The sequence below is a fragment of the Lepus europaeus genome, chromosome 3 (genome assembly GCF_033115175.1).
Source record: "Lepus europaeus isolate LE1 chromosome 3, mLepTim1.pri, whole genome shotgun sequence".
NCBI classification, from domain to species: Eukaryota; Metazoa; Chordata; class Mammalia; order Lagomorpha; family Leporidae; genus Lepus; species Lepus europaeus.
This window is the reverse complement of record NC_084829.1, coordinates 108,752,996-108,775,532: the sequence shown is the minus strand read 5'-3', so window position 1 is coordinate 108,775,532 and position 22,537 is coordinate 108,752,996. Positions and strand designations below refer to the sequence as shown.

At 46.6% G+C, this 22,537-nt stretch overlaps 1 protein-coding gene across 2 annotated transcripts in view; it reads right to left on the bottom strand.

Annotated features, from left to right (window-relative positions):
- Nucleotides 1-18,122, bottom strand: part of SLC16A10 (solute carrier family 16 member 10) — a 161,018-nt gene extending 142,896 nt beyond the window's left edge. The window contains exon 1 of one of the 2 annotated variants that reach the window (XM_062186607.1): nucleotides 17,676-18,122. In XM_062186607.1, the coding sequence (XP_062042591.1) occupies nucleotides 17,676-18,015 (340 nt within the window). In that variant the 5' untranslated portion in view covers nucleotides 18,016-18,122. The remainder of the gene's footprint in view (nucleotides 1-17,675) is intronic. The other variant, XM_062186606.1, reaches the window with a different exon arrangement.
- Nucleotides 18,123-22,537: the final 4,415 nt, after the last annotated feature.

Genomic DNA, 22,537 nt, shown 5'->3' with positions numbered 1-22,537 from the left:
ACTTAATTATCTTTAAAGAAGAACTCAAGAATGATACATCTTTTGCAAGCTCTCAGACATAACTATAACTTATGAGACATAAGAATATCCTCACTACTCCAAAAGGAAGTGATTCTTGAGAACAAGTTTTACTTTTTTTTTTGACAGGCAGAGTGGATAGTGAGAGAGAGAGAGAGAGACAGAGAGAAAGGTCTTCCTTTTTGCCGTTGGTTCACCCTCCAATGGCCACCGCGGTAGGCGCGCCGCTGCTGGCGCCCCGCGTTGATCCAATGGCAGGAGCCAGGTGCTTCTCCTGGTCTCCCATGGGGTGCAGGACCCAAGGACTTGGGCCATCCTCCACTGCACTCCCTGGCCACAGCAGAGAGCTGGCCTGGAAGAGGGGCAACCGGGACAGGATAGGCGCCCCAACCGGGACTAGAACCCGGTGTGCCGGCGCCGCAAGGCAGAGGATTAGCCTATTGAGCCGCGGTGCCGGCTCAAGTTTTACTATTTGTAAAGATTTATTTATTTATTTGAGAGCAGTTATAGAGAGGCAGAGAGAGACAGAGAGACAGATAGACAGAGATCTCTTTCTTCTGCTGGTTCACTCCCTAGATTGCCTCAACAGCTGGAGCTGTGCCAATTCAAAGCCAGGAGCTTCTTTCAGGTCTTTCCATGCGGGTGCAGGGGCCCAAGGACTTGGGCCATCTTCTACTGCTTTCCCAGGCCATAGCAGAGAGCTGGATTGGAAGTGGAGCAGCCGGGACTCGAACCAGTGCCTATATGAGATGCCAACACTGCAGGCAGCGGCTATACCTGCTACACCACAGCACCAGCTCCAGCTTTGACTATTAAGTCTCATGATACAACTCTTTGAGGACACAGAGCTCCTGCATGGGAAGTTAGTGCACAGTGATTCCTGTTTATTTAACAATTAACACTCTTACGTATGACATCAGTGATCACTCGAGACTCTTGAAATGATCTGCCTAGGCTATGGAAGCCTTTTGGATCCACTAACTTGACAAGGCCATAAGCATGGCAACAAAGTTTTACGTCAATTATTCATTGCTGTATGTCCTCTTCTATTTCCATATACTATGATCTATAATGCCCAAGCCATTTGCTGCTCTTACAAGGGCTCAAAAACTGGTAAAGCACACAATCTTATAAGTAATGAAATATTATTTCAAACAGATTTTTAAAATACCACTGGCACTTATCAAGTTAGCAAATACTAATAAAAACAAAACTTAACATTGGTGGGGCTTTTAGAAAGCCAGTACACTACTGGTGGCACAGTAAACTGGTTTAAGTTCTCTAACGGATAATTTGGCAATGTGTAACAAGCATTATAAAGTGCTCAGCCCCTTTGAACCACTAATCTCACTTTGGGACATATACCCCAAGAAGCAAACCCACAAAGGGGGAAAAAAACCAATGTGCTCAAAGATGTATACAGATATGCTACTCTATAGCGTGATATTGCCTGCCAGAGGAGACCGGAATGGCAGAAAACCAGTTACTGAAACAAGTGGGTACACTATGTGATAGGTAAAGATGCACCTTACGAAGTGTTTACTGATACACCCAAGACAAAAGCAAATGCGGACTACAATTCCCCTCTTACAATTCTCAAATGCCACAAGGTTTTTCTAGATTCATTTATTTATTTGAAAGTCAGAGTTACACAGAGAGAAAAGGTGAGGCAGAGAGAGAGGTCTTCCATCCACTGGTTCACTCCCCAGTTGGCCACAATGGTTGGAGCTGCGCCGATCTGAAGCCAGGAGCTTCATCTGGGTCTCCCATGCAGGTGCAGGGGCCCAAGGACTTGTGCCATCTTTCACCACTTTCCAAGGCCATAGCCAAGAGCTAGATTGGAAGTGGAGCAGCCAGGACTTGAACCGGAACCCATATGGGATGCCGGAACTGCAGGCAGCGGCTTTACACGCGCTATGCCACAGTGCCGGCCCCTCAAAGTTTCTATAAAATGGAATCAACACTCACTTGGAGACAAAACCTATCCTGAACTGACATGGGGCTCATCAGGCTTCCAGGTGTTCCACTTCTTCTCAATGTCCACACATTTTGCTGCACAAATGTTAATGTGTTTGATTGCAGGGTGCCTCAGCCTCCTCTGAGAGTGTTAAAAATATGGGTATATATGTGCCAGGTTATTTTTTTAACATCCAAAGAATGGGAACTGGTGTTGCAGTGCAGTGGATTAAGCTGCCACCACAATAGCACTGGCATCCCATACGTGTACCAGTTCAAGACTCAGCTGCTCCACAACCATCCAGGTCCCTGCTAATGTGCCTGTGAATGCAGCAGAAGACAGCCCAAGTGCTTAGGCCCCTGCCACCCATGTGGGAGACATGGATGCAGCTCCTAGCTCCTGGCTTCACCCTGGCTTAGCCCTGGCTACTGCGGCCATTTGGGAGTGAATCAGCAGATGGAAGATCTCTCTCTCTCTCTCCCTCTCTTTGTAACTCCACCTTTCAAATAATTTTTAAATATTTTATTTATTTGAAAGTCAGAGTTACAGAGAGAGAGACAGAGAGATGTTCCATCCACTGGTTCACCTCCCAGATGGCCGCAATGGCCAGAGCTGTGCCAACCCGAGGCCAGGAGCCTCTTTGCAGGTCTCCCACGCGGGTGCAGGGGCCCAAGGACTTGGACCATCTCCTATTGCTTTCCCAGGCCATAACAGAGAGCTGGATCGGAAGAGGAGCAGCTAGGACTAGAACCAGCACCCAAATGGGAAGCCGGTGCTTTAGGTCAGGGCTCTAACCTACTGCACTACAGTGCCGGCCCCTCAAATAAATTTTTTAAAATAAATAAATCTTGGGGCCAGCGCTGTAGTATAGCAGCCTGCAGCACCAGCACCCCATACAGGCACCAGTTTGAGTTCTGACTGCTCCACTTTCAATCCAGCTCCTTGCTAATGTGCCTAGGAAAGCAGTAGAAGATGGCCCAAATGGGAGACAACCTACACCCACATGGGAGACCTGGAAGAAACTCCTGGCTCCTGGCTTTAGATTGGCCCAGTTCCAGCCATTGTGACCATTTGGGGAGTGAGCCAACAGATGGAAGATCTCTGTCTCTCCCTCTCTCTCTGTAATTCTTTCAAAAAAATAAGTTTTAAATAAATAAACCTTTATAAAATTACAAAATTAAAAATTAAAATCCAAAAAATATGAACTCAAGAATATGTTAACACACACACACACTCATATGTATATAAATTTCAAGTAAAATAATTAAAGTTTAGAGTCCTTTGGCTTTGCAGAAAAAGTTGCTAGAAGAGGCCAGTGCTGTGGCGTAGCAGGTAAAGCCACCACCTGCAATGCCAGCATTCCATATGGTCTCAGGTTCAAGTCCAGCTATTCCACTTCCAATCCAGCTCTCAGCTAGGGCCTGGAGAAGCAGTAGAGGATGGCCCAAGTCCTTGGACCCCTGCACTCGGGGAAAACTCAGAGGAAGCTCCTAGAACCGGATTGGCACAGCTCTGGCCATGGCAGCCAACTGGGGAGTGAACCAGTGGATGGAAGACCTCTCTTTCTGCGTCTCTTTCTCTCTCTGTGTAACTCTGACTTTAAATAAATAAACCTTTAAAAAAAAAAAAAGAAAGAAAAAGTTGCTAGGAAAGAATGTATTCTTTAAGGAATGTTAACCTTACAATGAAACATCTTCAAGGGGTAAGGTTAAGTGAAAAAGACAAAACAACTATAGATAAACCAAATCTCTCTAAATAATTACAGATTCCAAACCAATAAAACTGTATTGTAGTTTCTTATTACTTAGATTCAGGTAGATTTCTGTAAATTTCACAATACTTCTAGTAAGGGCTCAGTCTTCACACCTTTTGAGCATCATGTACAAACAAGGTTACAGAAAGAAATGATACACTAAGATTTTGGGTGTTTTTTTTTTTTTTTTTTTTTTTTTTTTTTGGACAGCCAGAGTGGACAGTGAGAGAGAGAGACAGAGAGAAAGGTCTTCCTTTGCCATTGGTTCACCCCCGAATGGCCGCTGCGGCCGGTGCACGGTGCTGATCTGAAGCCAGGAGCCAGGCGCCTCTCCTGGTCTCCCGTGGGGTGCAGGGCCCAAGCACTTGGGCCATCCTCCACTGCACTCCCTGGCCACAGCAGAGAGCTGGACTGGAAGAGGGGCCACCAGGACACAATCTGGCGCCTCAACTGGGACTAGAACTTGGAATGCCGGCACCACAGGTGGAGGATTCGCCTATTAAGCCGCAGCGCCAGCCAATACACTACGTTTTACAAAAACTCTTCCAAGGTGGCCCTTAAATAGACTGATCTAAAATTTAAATCATTTAAAGGCATTACTTTAAGTTTTTCCATTTAAAGAGACATTTAAAACAAAACCATGTTTTATCCAGGCAAGACCCTTGGAGATTTTTTTTTCCTGGTGACCAGTAAGAAAATGTAGAAAGTTGCAGCCACTTAAGGAGTGAACCAGCAGATGGAAAACCTCCCTCTCTGATTCTCCCTCTCTTTCTGCAACTCTGCCTTTCAAATAAAAAAAATCTCTTAAAGAAAAAAAAAAAAAGAAAATGTGCAAAAACCAGTATATATATATATATTCTTGCCCCTCTTACAAGTAGCCTGGATACCTGAAATACTTAAGAACCACCAAGGGGCTGCACTGCAGTGTAGTTGGCTAAGCCTCCACCTGCAGCACCAGCATCTCATATGGGAACTGGGTCAAGTCCCAGCTGCTTCACTTCTGATCCAGCTCCCTGCTAATGCACCTGGGAGAGCAGCAGAGGCTGGCCCAAGTGCAGTGCTTGGGCCCCTGTACCCATGTGGGAGACCCGGAAGATGCTCCTGGTTTTGGATCAGCCCAGCTCCAGCCATTGCTGCCATTTGGGGAATGAACTAGAGGATGGAAGACCTCTCTGTCTGCCTCTCCCTCCATCTGTAACTCTGCTTCTCAAGTAAATAAAAAAAAAAAAAATCAAAATAAGATTCTAGATAGAAATTATGTATCAAGTCTTTGTTTAATATTTCCTATATAATTATGAATAAAAGCATAAATAGGAGTCTATTATCTCTATCTTACCTTTTCCTGCCCCTTACATCTCAATACCTCCCATCACCACCACCAAAAAAAGAAAAAAAATTAACAGGAATTTCACGTGTAGTGTCTGGCTGGGACTCAGATGTTAGCACCCCATGATCTGGCTCTTAACATTTGTAGATCTAATATTAAATATCTGTTTTGATTCAAAATCAAAATGTGGCCAAATAATCTGATCTTATTTAAAATAAAATCCCTTCATCAGTTCCAGCCTATGCCACAAAATGAACATTTCTGAGTAGAAAGGGGAGATAAAACATAACACCTACAACTACAACTCTGCACATTTATTATCATTTATGTACTTATTCATACAAAGCAGCTGCTTCTGCAGAAAAGTCTATCACAGTCATTAATATAATATTATCAAGGTAGAGCATTACATTAGTAGCCCACAACAATGGTAACCTCCTGCCCATTTACCCTACAAGAGTTAACATCATGGAATACCATTGTTTAACCAACCATTGACAAATGCGAATCTTTTGAGATGCTGCCATTAAAAATTTCAACATGAAGTCAAAACTCATAAAAAGGATAATTAAGCAAGATGAAATGTTTTTTACTGTTAAAAACAGTCACTAGAGTAGCACACTAGACTTGGGATGAATACTTATCTGCCAAGAAAAGTCAATAAATATCCCCATTTAATGAGTTGTGATTTTCTATTTTTATAACATGTACCTCAGAATTGATCTTTGGATCCAATCTAAGTAAAAATATTTCTAAGTAAATAAATTTTGGCTTTTGGAACTCATGCACAACACTGTGGATACAATTTAACATCAACAATAGAAAAGTTACTAAACTGTGGATCAACACACCTTTTTCTGACTTCCATCCATTAACTTAACACCGGTCTTTCATTTAGATTTAATTACCTAAAGCATAAGCTGAACTAAATTTTACTCTTTAGTGCGTGATGCTCAAGTGGGGTGTAGGAGGGTGGGGGGAGATGGTGCTGGAGAAGGAAGACAGCACAATTCCCTTTACTACAAGGAACACATGGGAAGTTCCAGAGACATACACTTAGTAACCTTAGTAAAAGGCACATTCAGTATTATAATTTCGTATTTAAAAATCAAAACAGAAAGGGGCAAGCAGTATGGGGAGCACCCGGGGGAGTCCTGACACTGCTTCCCATTCCAGCTCCCTACTAAAGTGCACCCTAGAAGCAGCAGTGGCTCAGGTATTTGGGTCCCTGCCACCTGCATGGCATTTGGGGAGTGAACCTACAAGTGGAGAATGTCTCTCTTCCTACCTTCCCCCTTCCTTCATCCCTCCCTCCCCTCCTTCCCTATCTCTTTCAAATGAAATGAAAATGAATTTTTAAAAACATAGCACAACTAAAAACAAAGCTTGACAACTGATGGATGAATACAGTAGCATGGCTTTATCTTCTGAATCCAAGGGATGCTCACAGGTAAACTACCCTTGGAGGTGTACATCAAAATCTTCAACAACCATGAGATTTTTATAAAGAGGGAATGAAGAGAGTTCAAAAAACTGCTTTGGTCCATATACATTATTTAAAATATATTCTCATTAAAATGTATTCCCATAAATAAAAATTAGTAGAATCCGAAAAAGACTTCTGACTTGAGGCTAAGCAAGTCATTTCCTCAGCTCCTTACTTCCAGCCCCCATATGCAAGCTGAGCAATTCCAGTTGCTGTTGAGGAGACAGTGGCAAAGAAAGCAGGGCCATGCACACGAGGCCTGCATCCATCTGCAAGCGCTGCTGTCCTTGTCACTTGGGACACAGCAGGGCTGTCTTGACGTGGTGGGTGTGTAGAGTTTCCAGGCGCACTAGAGCTGCCTGTTGTGAACCTCTGCCAGTAAAAACACCCACAGTTCCTCTGTGGGTGGCACCAGGCTAAGCAGGTGCTCACTACTGTGCAGAGCTGACTGCTCAAGCTACGTCTGGGGTTTAGCTTGTTTTTGTTAGGGTTTGTTTAATTGGAATATGAGGTCATATTTCTGGTTAAGCTGTGATAACTTTAGATGGTTCTTCTCTGAAAATGACTTGAAAAGGTTTACAATTACTTGCATAAGAAACACTATTGAGGTTCTTATACGCAAGAAAGAGTCAAGGAATTTTTTTTAAAAGGTAGGATTCAGGGCCAGCACTGTGGTGCCATGGGTAAGGCTGCCGCCTGAGGTGTTGGCATCCCATATGGGTGCCAGTTCTAGTCCGTGCTGCTTCTCTTCCAATTCAGCTCTCTGCTATGGCCTGGAAAAGAAGTACAAGATGGCCCAAGTCCTTGGACCCCTGCAGCCATGTGGGAGACCCGGAGGAAGCTCCTGGCTGCTGATCAGCACAGCGCCAGCCGTTGTGGCCATTTGGGGAGTGAAACAGCAGATTGAAGATATCTCTCTCTCTCTCTACCTTTCTGTAACTCTGCCTTTCAAATAAATAAGTAAATATTAAAAAAAGGTAGGATTCTACTTTCACAACTATAACATAAGTACAAATTTTCCCAACTAAAAAGATGCTCTTAAATTCTAAACTATGCAAGTTGGCAGTTTCCTTATCTACAAGTTACACACTACGAGGCTACCCTAAAAAAATAATTTATATGGAAGCCCTTTCTTTAGGATAAAGGACTGTATAAATGATCATTTAAACAGAATGTTACATCAGAATAGGTTGAAATTAGGCTCTCTGCCTAATTTAAGCCACTTTAAGCTTAATTAGTAGCTCGAATTCATTCTGAAAGAAAACTTCAAACTGTAAGCTACAGGTAACATTCCAAGTGCATCAAAAACAGAATGGCTGCATAAAATCACTGATACATCCCAGGGTTGTGACTCAAAGAATAAAGAGGGCGAGGCTGCTGTTGGGGCATTGCAGTAAAGCTGCCACCTGCGACATCAGTATCCCATATTGGCGCCAGTTCGACTCCGGGCTGCTCCTCTTCCATTTCAGCTCCCTACTAATAGCCTGGGAAAAGCAGCAGTAGATGGCCCAACTGCTTGGGCCCCTGCTACCCATGTAGGAGACTCAGATGAGGCTTCTGGCTACTGGCTTTGGCCTGGCTCAGCCCTGCCTGATGTGGCCATTTGGGGTGTGAATCAGCAAATGGAAGATCTCTTGCCCTCTATCTCTCCCTCTCTCTCTCTCTGTAATTCTTTCAAAATAAGTAAATCTTTTAAAAAAAATAATAAAGTGGCCAACCACATCTTGGAATTCATCAAGGAGCAGTAACCACATGAAACAGAGGACTGATGCACACAACACACAGAGGCAAAGGCAGTGAGACAATCCTGGCCCAGTGTAAGCCCTTCAGCTAGGCTGGAGCACAAGAAGGAGAAGAGGAGAGGCAGGGTTTGCAGATCAGCAAGGCCTAGAGCCCACACGCCTCGGGTAGGCAGTTTCACCTTCTCCTAAAAGTAACAGGTATCGCTGATAGCATCTAAACAGAAAAATGATTTGGCCCAAGATTTTAGAAAAACCACTCAAGTGTATGTATAACTGCGAAAAGAAGACCAGGTAAGGGGTTATGACAATAATCAAGGGCAAAAGTAATGAAGGCACCAGGTGAGACACTGCAGGGAAGAGAAAGGAGGATTGCTTTACAGGCATTAAGGAAATAAACACAAAAGGACTTTGACAAAGTAAAGAATTAAGATGAATTCCAGGATTCTGACTTGAGCAAGCACTGAGAGAATTCAGAAGGAGGGGATGTCTGCCTACAGGGGAGCTTTCGCTTTTGGTGAGGGAGGGAGGGAGGTTATATGGGGTCGCTAAAAAATGAGTACACTTCAGTATGATACATACTGTGCACCCAGAGGGGACTGTTCAGAAATAGGAAATGCAGGTCTTAAACAAAGAGAGACTTGGAAATAACAGCCCCAAGACAGTGGCTAGGGCCATAGGGCATGAGAGACACCCAAAGAAAGCAGGGAAGGGGAAGCGACCACATGGTCAGGGACTAAGCCTTAAGAATTCCTGGAACACAGTTCACTCTGACACCTCAGAACTGCTCCCGAAATGACTCTGTGCTATGCTTTAAGATTTTATTTATTTATTTGAGAAGTGGAGTTACAGACAGTGAGAGGGAGAGACAGAAAGGTCTTCCTTTCGTTGGTTCACTCACCAAATGGCTGCAACGGCCAGAGCTTTACCAATCCGAAGCCAGGAGCCAGGTGTTTCTTCCTGGTCTCCCATGCAGGTGCAGGGGCCCAAGGACTTGGGCCATCTTCTACTGCTTTCTCAGGCCACAGCAGAGAGCTGGATTGGGAGAGGAGCAGCTGAGACTAGAACCAGCGCCCAAATGGGATGCTGGCACTGCAGGCGGAGGATTAACCTACTGCACTACAGCGCTGGCCCCTGTGATATGCTTTCAGTTTCAGCTGACTTGGTTCTTTTGGCACAAGAATCTGTACATTTGTATTCAGCTAGAATTCACTGTACATCATCTACACTATTCACTATTCAGTCTATGAATCCAGAAACATTCTGGAAGTGAAATGAAACACTCACCCCCTATCCTGATTTCTTTACTATTCCAAAATCCTGGGACCATGTTTACACTCTACTTTTTTTTTTTTTTTAAAGATTATTTATTTACTTGAAAGGCAGAGCTACAGAGAGACAGAGAGGTCGGTCTTCTAGCTGCTAGTCTGCTCTCTCAAACGGCTGTAACACCCAGGAATAGGCTGGGATAGGTCAGGCCAAAGGATCCTGGAGCTTCATCCAGATCTCCGACATGAGTACAGGGCCTGAGCCCTTGGACCATCCTCTGCTGCTTTTCCCAGGCCACTAGCATAAGTGGAGCAGCCAAGACTCCCATGTGGGATTGCCAGTGCCACAGGCAACGGCTTTACCCACAATGCCGGCCCCCTACTGACTTATTTTAGCCCATAGTTTACACAAGTTTATTGCCATAAATGTGTTCTCTTACCTTTTCTACCTCTCTTCCTGTGCAGAGAACAATCAGGTCTTTTTCTCAGAATGAATGTGACAGAGGCTGGTGAACCACATTATTCATTCACTGTAACCAGTTCAACAAAACACTACCACTAGAGACTTCACTCAGACACAGAAATGGTTAGTTATACTGGCAGCTTTCGCCACTAAACAAAAGCAAAAAGCCTAACTTCTGACTGTAGTCAAAATCCCCTCTAATTTAGGTGTAATACACAATTACACATTCTGTGGTACTGGGGCCCACAAAGTGACAGCCCAAAGAGAAGCCCTCAGAAGCAGTTTCTCTGATCTCCTCCTCCACTGTCTCACTCCCCATCCTCTCCCCAGGCAAGCCACAGCTACTAGAATTCCTCTTCCCCATGGCCTGTTTCAGAAACCAGAAACCCATTCCCCCAGAGCCAGCCATGACACCAAAGTTCCCAGTATTACTACAACCTCCCCTACATACACTTTCTGTTTTAAGAGCTGAGCATAGAAATCCTCTGATCTGAGAAACTCTGACTCCCATTTCTGAAACAGTCCCACCCAGTGCCTGGGAGGGACAACTGGGGAGCCAAGAAGAATCCTTTATTCTTTTAAAGATTTAGTTAGTTAGTTAGTTAAAAATCAGAGTTACAGAGAGAGGGGAAGAGACAGAGATCTTCCATCTGCTGGTTCATTCCCCAGATGGCTGTAATGGTCAGAGCTGGGCCAGGCCAAAGCCAGAGCCAGGAGCTTCTTCCAGGTCTCCCACGTGGGCACAAGGGCCCAAGTACTCGGGCCATCTTCCCCAGTTGGAAGTGGAGTATCCAGATTTGAACTGGCGCCCATATAGGATGCTGGTGTTGCAGACGGCAGCTTAATTCACTACTACCAATGCAGACTGCAGCCAATAAGAATATTAACAGGGGGCCAGGGTTGTAGCACAGCAACTTAAGCCACTGCCTGCGACACGGCCACTAGCATCTCATATGAACACCAGTTGGAGTCTGGGTTACTCCACTTCCAATCCCTCCCTGTTAATATCCCTGGGACACAGCAGATAGTGGCCCAAGTACTTGCTCCCCTGCCACTCACACTGGAGATGCAGATGGAGTTCCAGCTTCCTGATTTCAGCCTGGTCCAGTGCTGGTCATTGTGGCTATTTGAGGAATGAAAGAACCAATGGAAGATCTCTTATGTGTCTCTTCCTCTCTATATATAACTCTGCTTTTCAAATAAATAAATAAATCCTTTTAAAAAAAAATGGGGCTGGTGTGGTATAGCAGGTAAAGCTGTCACCTGTAGTGCTGGCATCCCATGTAGATTCTGGTTTGAGTTCCTGTTCCACTTCTCAAACAGCTCCATGCTAATGTGCCTGGGAAAGCAGCAACATATGGCCCAACTGCTTGGGCCCTTGCACCCACATGGTAAACTGGGAAGAAGCTTCTGGCTCCTAGCTTTGGCCTAGCCAAGCCCTGGCCATTGGGGCCATCTGGGGAGTGAACCAGCAGATGGAGGATCTCTCTCTCTCTTCTCTCTATAACTCTGCCTTTCAAATAAATAAAATAAATCTTAAAAAAAAAAATCCTCAGGCCGGCCTCCCTGGATTTCCCTTGGTCCTACTACTATTAGATTATACCCTTTTTTGTCCAGTCATATGTCCGTGCCTCATCGGACCTACACATAAAAGCAGTTAATCAGTCCTGAGTCTTTGGATCTTAAACCTAAAGGCTCCTGGTGCAGGTGCTGCAGTTAAGCCAAAAGTTAGATGTTCCCGTGCCTATCGGAGCGCCTGTGTTCCATACCTGGTCCCAGGCCCTGCTCCAAATGCCAGCTTCATGCTAATAGGATCCTGAGAAGCAGCAGTGATGGCTCAAGTGATTGAGGAGACCTGGGATAAATTCCCGGCTCCCAGTTTTATCTGACACAGTCCTGGCTGTTACTAGCACTTAGGGAGTGAACCAGTGGATGGGAGCTCACTTTCTCTATTTCTGCCTCAAAAATAATTTTTGAGATTTAAAAAGCAAGATTTATTAGAGTAAAAGAACTCCAGCCAGAGTGACATGAAGAGGGACTTCCAAGAGAGGAAAAAAAACCAAAGGACCCCGTGGCACTAGGGTTTTAAAACAAATAATTTTTAAAAGAATATTAAATAATATGGTTTGGGAATTACAGAAAGTAAAGGTCTTCTTAATCAAGCCTATAAAACACAAAGATAGTAATTTCTTCAAAAGGTTATCATTAACTATCCAAAAATACTGACTCTGAAAACATACTATTTTAAATAGATTTTTTTTAAAGTCAATGTACCATTTAATTAGTTTTATTTCTCCAGGAAGAAAGGAGGAGATAAGTAAAGGAGACTGGAACCAGGGAAAGATCTCAGCCAGATGGTGTGCACAGCCTGGCATGAGTCAGAGCAAAAAATCCTGCACTTCCCCAGTTCCATGGGTTTTCCAACAGCCAGAGGCATTAAACACAAAGTTGCAACCTGCCGTTGATTGTCCTTTCTGCTTTGGTTTTCCCAAAGGTGTCTGATGCCCCTCCACCTATGGACAGGTAAAAACTTTGCTCCCTGAACCACATCAATCCTCCTGCCACAGTAGGGTATATGAGACACATCTCTGAGTACTGTGTCATCAGAGCTGCATCCCGCCATCAGGCTGTGAGGCCATCAGTATTTCTCATTGGTCCTACTGCCCAACCTAGAATTCAGTTTGTTTCTCCTTTCCAAAGTCTTAAGTGAGATTTAAACCCATAAAGAAGCCATCAGAAGACTTGCCCTGTTCCCTTCACCCCCTCAACTGCAGTTTCTTTGGACTCTCAGCCTTTTAAGATGAAAAAGGTTGAATCTGGTTATATTGCAAATGCCCCAGGGAGGTCTGTTACTCATCTGTTTCTCCACAACAGATCCTAAGCTCCTTGGGTAGAGCTGACAACGTCCCTCTCAGCCGCTATCTCCTGTGCCCAGCACAGAGCCGAAAACAGAGGGCGTTGTTTACTTGGCAAACAAGTGTAGAACAAATGACGGTAACAGTAAGATAAACTCATTTACACCACAGTGAGCATGAATTTGTCCAGGCCCTTTTCTGAGAAATGTGGGTGGGTCACCCAGATGTGAGAAGCGGTAAGAATCCTAAGACAAGCCCCTCCTCAGTCAGCCTGGCAGTGCTGCCCCTCTACGAATCAGTCCAAGGGAGCCCGGTGCTTCAAAGGCCGGCCCAGACTTCTGCCTGAATGCCACCCAAAGTACCCTGTTCTCCCTCGGACGCTCCTCTGCACTTCAAAATTCTACTTGAACAAAACATCAAGAATTGGCAGTTGTTTACTCCCCACAAAAATCAAGGAGCAGGGACCCAGACCAGGCATCTGACACGGCGGGTAAGACACATGGTGGGTAAGACACTGCCAGGGACACCCACATCCCTTATCAGGGTGCCGGGGTAGATTCCCAGCTGCTCTCTGGATTCCAGGGATGAGAGGCAGCAGACGATGACTCTCATCTTTCCTGGGGTCCACATAAGAGACCCGGACTGAATTTACAGGTCCTGGCATCAGCCTAGCCCAGCCCCAGCTGTTGCATTTGGACAGTGAACCAGGGGACAGGAGAGCTTGCTTCTTCTTTCAAATGAAATGTAAATAAATAAATAAAAGAATCTTATCTAGCCAATATAATGTGATTCATGGTAAAAACCCAGCTTCTGATGTTTAGCCTAGTAAAGAAACTTGCATCCCTCACTGGAATGCTTGGGTTGGACTACCAGTTCTGGCTCCTGACTTCAACTCCCTGTTAACACACACCCTGCGAGGCAGGGGTGATGATTCCCATAATTGATTCCTGCCACTATATAACAGACCTGGATTTCTTTCAAGCTCCCAGGTTTGGTCTGGGCACAGCCCTGGCTGCTGCAGGTGTTTGGGAAATCAACCAGCAGATGAAAACTTTCTGCTTGCGGCCACCCCACCTCCACTTCTCCTTACCTCTGAAATAACAAATAAAATTTCAAAAACAAGAAACAAAACAAAACAAAGTACCAGCTCCTAAAGTCAAACCTGGTGTGAAATTCTGGCTCCACTGCTTCTTTAAACTCTGTAAAACCTGAGTTTTATTTCTGAAAAGAAATTAATAAAGCCATTTCTCATAGGGTTGCAGCAAGGCTTATATAGGCATGCATGTAAAGAGCTCAGTCACAATGGCCAGCGCTGTGGCTCAACAGGCTAATCCTCCACCTGCGGCGCTGGCACACCGGGTTCTGGTCCCGGTCGGGGCACCAGATTCTGTCCCAGTTGCCCCTCTTCCAGGCCAGCTCTCTGCTGTGGCCCAGGAGTACAGTGGAGGATGGCCCAAGTTCTTGGGCCCTGCACCTGCATGGGAGACCAGAAGCACATGGCTCCTGGCTTTGGATCAGCACAGTGCGGCGCACTAGAGGGTGAGCCACCGGCAAAAAGGAAGACCTCTCTCTCTCTTATTGTCCACTCTGCCTGTCAAAAAAAAACTTCACTACAATACATTGTAGTCACACTACATGTGTACATGAGAAATGTGCATGAGAAAATTCTAGATTACTTTCAGAAGATCGCCAATTAGACTCACAGCTGACGTCTCATCAGAACCCCTAGAGGCTAGAATGAAATGGCAAGAATTAGTCCAAGTTTTAAAAGAAAAAAAAAAAGAGCTCAGCCACGGGAAATATTTCAGAAATGTACACTATAATTTGGAGACCTAAATTCCACCACCAGCTCCTTGTGGATCCTGGACTAATCACTTATTATAAAGAAGTTAATGAAGGGCCCAGCGCTGTGGCATAGCGGTAAAGTGGCCACATGTAGTACCAGCATCCCATATGGGCACCGGTTTGAGTCCCAGCTGCTCCACTTCCCATCCAGCTCTCTGCTATGGTCTGGGAAGATGGCCCAAGTCCTTGGGCCCCTGCACTCACATGGGAGACCCGGAAGAAGCTCCTGGCTTCGGATGGGCACAACTCTGGCCATTGCAGCCTTCTGGGGAATGAACCAGTGGATGTAGTCCCCTCTCTTCCCCCCTTCTCCCCGCCTCCCCCCTCTCTTCTCTTCTCTCTCTCTCTCTCTCCCCCTGCCTCTGCCTTTGTAACTCTGCCTTTCAAATAAATAAATCTTTAAACAAAAAAAAAGAAACTAATGAAAACAAAGAAACACAACTAACAATCAATCATGGATAAGATAACAGAAAGTAGACTGAAATTCTGAAAAACAAAAGCCATAAATAAATTCTAGGTATTTTTCTCACTGGACTTAAAGCTTGCATGTCTTATCACAGATGACTCAGCATTAGAACATCAAATGAAAAAGCCTAAACAAACCTCAAAGCAAGTACTCTAGTATTTAGTGCCTGTTGTAGATGATGGACTTAATGAAATACCTGTGTGTGTGTGTGTGTGTGTTTAAAGAGAAGGGGAACAGAGAGATCAACAGCAACTGACTTAAAGATCATCATGTAACTATTTTTTTCTTAGCTGAAGTTAAATTATTTTTTCCCCTGAGCCCTTAAAATTTATCAGTTATGCCCATATTATCTGGTGCCTGAGTAATGGCCATTGTTCAATCTGGCGGCTGTGTTGTTACACAAGGCCACTTCAAATGCATAGGGTCCCTTTGTAGGAATTAGACAAAGGACGCCCAGAGCACAGGCTGGTTTTCAGTCCCCACTTGCCCGAGTTGGCATTCTTGTGCAAGGGCACAACCATACATGGCAGTCAGGCAGATACACACAAAGATCTTCATACATTTAAGTGGAACACCTGTACCTTGTTTATATGATACACACCACCCACACGTACATAAATGACTGAAAGAGCTGTCAAGGACTGAATGAGTAAACGGAGAAAGATATTCATCAAACTGAAAATACAGAGTTTCAAAAAGTTCAAGAGAGAACCAGGTTCCTTTCCTTTGCCTCCTTGGCTTCACCTACCCAGTACTGGGATACCGTAGCCAACTGGAACTTTGGGGACCGATAGCAGCTAGACACTTCAACACTGCAAAGTAATTCTGGTCCCTGGCAAACCCCATGGTCTCTCTCTCTGCACTCTCTTCCCTCTCCCGCCCCTCTCAGGAAGGGAGGAACCCACAGACACCAATGGGATCTACTTAACTGAGTTTGCAAAAACAACAGTAAATAAGAGACTGAGGTTGTTTTGACTGTATGAAAAATCGGTAATCCCAGGCAAGAGTATGCTGAATATTGCAGGAAAATAGTCTTAAAATGTTAACTGTCAATTTCACCACCTTCCCTCTCAGAAACCCAGTACTCATATAAAAATACAAAATTATTTGTGTTTAGTGTTGCAAATGCGTCTCTCTCCTGCTAACCTACACAGTGGCTGCTTTCTTTAAACTGTAAGAACATGGTATTACATCTTTAACACTTCTGTACCTAGCTCTATACCTGCATGACACAGTAGCTTCAATAGCTATTTAAGGAACAGAAATTCCAGGTTAAATATGGTCCTTTATTCACATTCACAAAGAGACAGAGTACAAGAATATTCACTGCAGCATTGTTTATAAGCCTGGAAGCAATCTAAATGACTATTAAAGGAAGATTGCATTAATAAAGCATAATATATGCATACAATAGAAAACCATGTTGAAATGGAATTTGAGCTACCAGACCAAACAGAGGGATTAGGTGAGTAAGTGTCCAACTTCTGGCAGAACAAAAAAAAAAGCAAGTTAGGAATGACACAAATAGAATACAAGCTTTCAAAACCCTCAACATTCCCTATTATTATCTTTGTCTTAGAATTTATGACACTCCTGCTTATTCTTCATAGCCACACTAAATACCTAAAGACATATTCACTCTAAAAATAACAGAAAAAATTTCTTTTTTTTCCCAAAGGCTATTAACGTTTTATATTATTTTATTATTTTTATTAACGTTTTATTATTTTTTTTATTTTCAAAGGCTATTAACCATATAACGTTCCCCAATTGGCTGGGAAGGAGCCTGATTTAGAAATGGCAATCACTCCACTGTGCTCCTCACCGAAACACCTGCCTTCAGCGAGTTCCGCGTTCTCATCTAAATGGGGTTGCCGGATGATGGGAAACGACTGAGGGAAAAGTGCTGTGCACAAAGTCTCACATTTGCTTCCTGCAGGGCTCAACGCTCTAAGGGGACACATCCCCCGGCCTGCACCTTTGGCATCTGGTTTACAATATGGTAAAAATAAACCAAATAAACGTGAAAGACCACAACGGCAAGGGGCGAGCCCCCACCTTCCTCCTCGCAGTCCGCACCCCGGCCGCGTCCCATTCTATATTTAGCACAGAGCGGGGAGCAGGCACCGAGCCGCGGCCGTGGCAAGGCTCCCCCCACGGGGCTCCCCACGACCTTGGGACCAAGCTCTGGCCCCTCACACACACACACACACTCTCTCTCTCTCTCTCTCTCTCTCTCTCTCTCTCTCTCTCTGCAGTCCGGCAGGCGGACGGGCAGCCACGCTCACCATAGGGGACAGCAAAAGTGACAGGCGGCCGGGTCGGTGCGGGGCGGGGGGTGGGGGTCGCTGTTTTCCCACACCGACAGGACAGCGTCTGTTCCGCGCCCCACTGGGCATCTCAGAGCCGCGACGTGACGCGACGTGACGCGACGCGGTGCCGGGACCCTCGCCCGCGCAGCCCCTCAGGTGCGCTGGGGCCCTGCCGCCCCGCCTCACCTGTCTTGAAGCTCATCTTGTCGTGGTCCTTGGACCCGAAGGTCTCCAGCATGGACACGAAGAGCAACCCGCACGAGTTCTGGATACCGAACACCGACCCGTTGCACCACATGGCCGCCAGCATCACCAGCCAGCCCCAGCCTCCTTCGGGGGGCTCCGGCGGCTCCGCGTCCGCCGGCCCCGCCAGCCCCACCTCCACCTTCTCGGCGCACGCCTCCAGGCCGTCCGAGGGTCCCGGGCCGGCCAGCAGAGCGTCGCCCAGGGGCGCGGAGCCGGGCGACTGCGCCTCCTCGCTCGAGCCCCGCGCGGCGGCGGCGGGCTCCTCCCGGGAGGGCAGCATGGCCCGCGGCGGCCCCTCGGGCGCGGGGAAGCGCGAGAGGCGCGAGCTGCGGGCGGGCGGGCGGCCGAGGCGAGGGCGGTGGAGCGGGCCGCGCTGACAGAGGCGGCGCGCGGTGCCTCAGGGCTCGGCGCCTCAGACCTGGCAGTCCGCGGCCCGACGGAGCCCGCGGCGCTCGGCCGGCTCTTAAAGGCGCCCACCGCGCCGGCTGGGGGCGTGGCCTTGCGGCGGGACGTGCCCCCGGAATCTCCAGGTGATTGGGCCGCGGAGGGCGGGGCGGGGCGCCCCGTGGCGCGCGGCCCCAGGAGCCCGTGGCGGCGGTGCCTGCGCGCGTGGTGGCGGTGGAGGTGGCGGGCCGCCCTCCCCGCAGGCTCTTAGTGCCGTGGGCGCCCTGGGTGGGCCGCCCGCCGCAAGCCCCCCCCCCCAGCAGTGCCTCGGTGTTGGGGTTTGGCATCCGCGTCTCGGTACTAATTAAAATATGTAACATACATTGTGCCACCTGGCTGCTTAACAAGGAACTCGGAAGGCTCAGAGGCCCGATTTAATGACTTTAGTTCCGTTCTCCTGCCTGCGTCTACAGTTACCTCTGAACACTTGGCACGTGGGCGATGCTCATTTTGGAAGACTCGCTGCAGTTTCCACGGCCTCCGGCCCACACACATTTTGACAGGCGGGCAGAAAACATTATTTTTCAACCACAAGCACGCCCCTGTTTGACTTTAAAGCGAAAAACCTGTGTGCAGGTCCTCTGTTTGCCGAAGCGTGGTGGACCAATGGGTATAAAAGACGGGGTGGAGGGGTGGGGGGTGTGGCCGTGCCATGTTGAGGACGGTGCTTACTTTCTCCGGTTATTGGGATTCTTCACCTTCTGCGAGTTACTGACTTGCTGTGGCACTCTTGGATGCAGCACACAGATAGGGGAGGAGAAGCAGTCTTGGGGTCGGATACGAGGCTCAGACCCAAGTGCTGGAAAACAAGCGCGAGCCTTCACACATTAGAGAAGAGCTGAATGGTGCCCACGCTTCAGCGGGCGAAGACCAATCCAGATGGAGAAAATCGCACCCACTAAGGACAGCAGGGTGTGCTGCGAAGCAAGTGGACCACGGCTGATTTAGAATGGTAAATTAAGGAATAGTCACACAAGTGCACAGACGTGAATGTACAAGGCTGTGATCCTGGTGTGACTGAAAATAAGGAAGCATTGGAAGCACAAGTGTCCACAAGCAGAGGATTGGTTACATAGATATTCTATAACCCCTAAATGGTATGATGCTCATAGCTGTTTATTGACTTTGAAAGTTGTCCACGACCTAGTGGGCAAACAAAGCACATTCAGGGGCTGGCGCTGTGGTATAGTGGGCTAAGCCTCCGCCGATGGCACTGGCATCCTATATGGGCGCTGGTGCTCCACTTCCAATCCAGCTCTCTACTATGGCCCAAGTGCTTGGGCCCCTGCACCTGCATGGGAGATCGGGAAGAAGCTCCTGGCTCCCGGCTTCAGTTCAGCCCAGCTCCGGCTGTTGCAGCCATTTGGGGAGTGAACTGGCAGATGGAAGACTTCTCTCTCTGCCTCTGCCTCTCTGTAACTCTGCCTTTCAAATAAATAAATCTTTAAAAGATTTATTAAATTATTTATTAATTACTAAATTATTGTTTAATATTATTTAATAATTTAATTATTTATTAAAGAAAAAAAGAAGGCACATTCAAAATGTATATATGGATTAAAACCCACAACATAAAATAAATGTCCATGAGTCAATACTGATATAAGTAAATGATTAAGTAAGTAAATGAGGATGGGTGAACAGACAATTTTTTTAAAGATATATTTTATTTATTTGGACAGCAGAGTGACAGAGAGAGAGCATGAGAGGGGTCTTCCATCTGCTGGTTCACTCCCCAAATTGCAGCAACGGTGGGACCCTGTGCCAGGCCAAAGCCAGGAGCCAGGAGATTTTTCTGGATCTTCCACGTGAGTGCAGAGGTCCAAGCACTTGGGCCATCCTCTGCTGCTTTCCCAAGCACATTAGTGGGGAGCTGGATTGGAAGTAGAGTAGCTGGGACTTGAACCAGCACACATATGGGATGCTGGCATTGCAGGCAGTGGCTTAACCCATTGCTCCACAATGCTGGCCCCAGCAATAATTTTTGTAGACACTCCACCCTCACTCAGGTAAGATACAACATGTCACTTCTCAAGTCTGAGGCATGTGTGCTGACTTCCTTCCGAAGAGCAGGGTATGAGAGGGTGGAGGGGGATAATCGGGAGTGCAGGAAGTTACAAACTCCCCGCCAGCCTGCTGATCAGGCTGTGTGCCCCTGGCATGATATGATCAAAATGGCATTTTATCTCTGTGGTCTTTTCCCATAACCTACAATCCCAACTAGCCATCAGAACATTAGACGATTCCAACTGAGAGACTAAGAACTTTGAGAAACTGTCAACAGGTGCCTCAGGAGACATGACAACTGCAACACCGTATTCTGGGTGGGATGATAGTAATAATAATAATACTGTATTGATGTTCGTTCACTAATAGTAATAAATGTGGTATATTAACCTAAGAACATTTGGAGAAACCAGATGAAGGAATATGGGTCCTATTTTTGTAATTTTTCTATAAATTGAAAACTTCCAAAAAATAATGTTTGTTTTTATTTTTAAAGATTTATGTATTTTTATTTGAAAGAGTTACACAGAGAGAGACGGAGAGGCAGAGAGAGAGTCTTCCATCCACTCGTTCACTCTCCAACTGGCTGCAACAGCCAGAGCTGTGCCGATCTGAAGCCAGGAGCCAGGAGCTTCCTCCAGGTCTCCGACATGGATGCAGGGGCCCAAGGACTTGGGCCATCTTCTGCTGCTTTCCTAGGCCATAACAAAGAGCTGGATGGGAAGTGGAGCAGCCAGGACTTGAACCGGTGCCCATATGGGATGCCAGCACTGCAGGCGGCGGTTTTACCAGCTATACCACAGCACCAGCCCCAATGTCTATTTTTTCAAAAAGAGTATGAATATCATGATCCCATTCTTGTAAAAATGTTTATGTATATAACTATGTATTAAACATTATATAATTTAGGTCGGCGCCGTGGCTCACTAGGCTAATCCTCCGCCTTGCGGCGCTGGCACACTGGGTTCTAGTCCCGGTCGGGGCGCTGGATTCTGTCCCTGTTGCCCCTCTTCCAGGCTAGCTCTCTGCTGTGGCCAGGGAGTGCAGTGGAGGATGGCTCAAGTGCTTGGGCCCTGCACCCCATGGGAGACCAGGATAGGCACCTGGCTCCTGCCTTCGGATCAGCACGGTGCGCCGGCCGCAGCATGCCTACTGCGGCGGCCATTGGAGGGTGAACCAACGGCAAAGGAAGCCCTTTCTCTCTGTCTATCTCTCTCTCTCACTGTCCACTCTGCCTGTCAAAAATAAGTAAATAAAAAATAAACATTATATAATTTATTTTTAAAACTTCACTTTATGGGGCCTGCACTGTGGCATAGTGGGTAAAGCTGCTGCCTGCAGTGCCAGCATCCCATATAGGCACCAGTTTGAGTCCAAACTGCTCCACTTCTGATTTAGCTCTCTGGCCGGCGCCACAGCTCACTAGGCTAATCCTCCGCCTTGCGGCGCCGGCACACCGGGTTCTAGTCCTGGTTGGGGCGCCAGATTCTGTCCCGGTTGCCCCTCTTCCAGGCCAGCTCTCTGCTGTGGCCAGGGAGTGCAGTGGAGGATGGCTCAAGTCCTTGGGCCCTGCACCCCATGGGAGACCAGGAGAAGCACCTGGCTCCTGCCATCGGATCAGCACAGTGCGCCGGCCGCAGCGCGCCAACCGCGGCGGCCATTGGAGGGTGAACCAACGGCAAAAGGAAGACCTTTCTCTCTGTCCCTCTCTCTCTCTGTCCACTCTGCCTGTCAAAAAATAAAAATAAAAAACAAAAATAAACTCTGATCTAGCTCTCTGCTATGGCCTGGGAGAGCAGTAGAAGATGGCCTAAATCCTTGGGCCCCTGAACCCATGTGGGATGCCCAGAAGAAGCTCTGGCTCCTGGCTTCGAATCAGCGAAGCTCCAGCCATTACAGCCATTTGGGGAGTGAACCAGTGGATGGAAGACCTCTTTCTCTCTCTCTCTCTCTCTCTCTCTCTCTCTCTCTCTCTCTGCCTCTGCCTCTCTGTAACCCTGCCTTTCAAATAAACAAATAAATCTTAAAAAAACCCTTCACTTTATATATAATTATATATTTGTACATTGAGATTATGAAAAATTATTTTTAAATATACAACTCATTCTCAAATGTCTTTCCTGTTTCTATGTCAACATTATCTTTTCCCAATATTTATTTATTTATTTGAAAGGCAGAATGAGAGAGTGAGAGAGATCTTCCATCCATTGGTTCACTCCCCAAATAACTACAACAGTCAAGGCTGGGCCAGGCTGAAGCCCAGAACTCCATCTGGGTCTCACACATGGGTGGCAGGGGCCAAAGCACTTTGGCCATGCTCTGCTGCTTTCCCAGGCACATTAGCAGGGAGC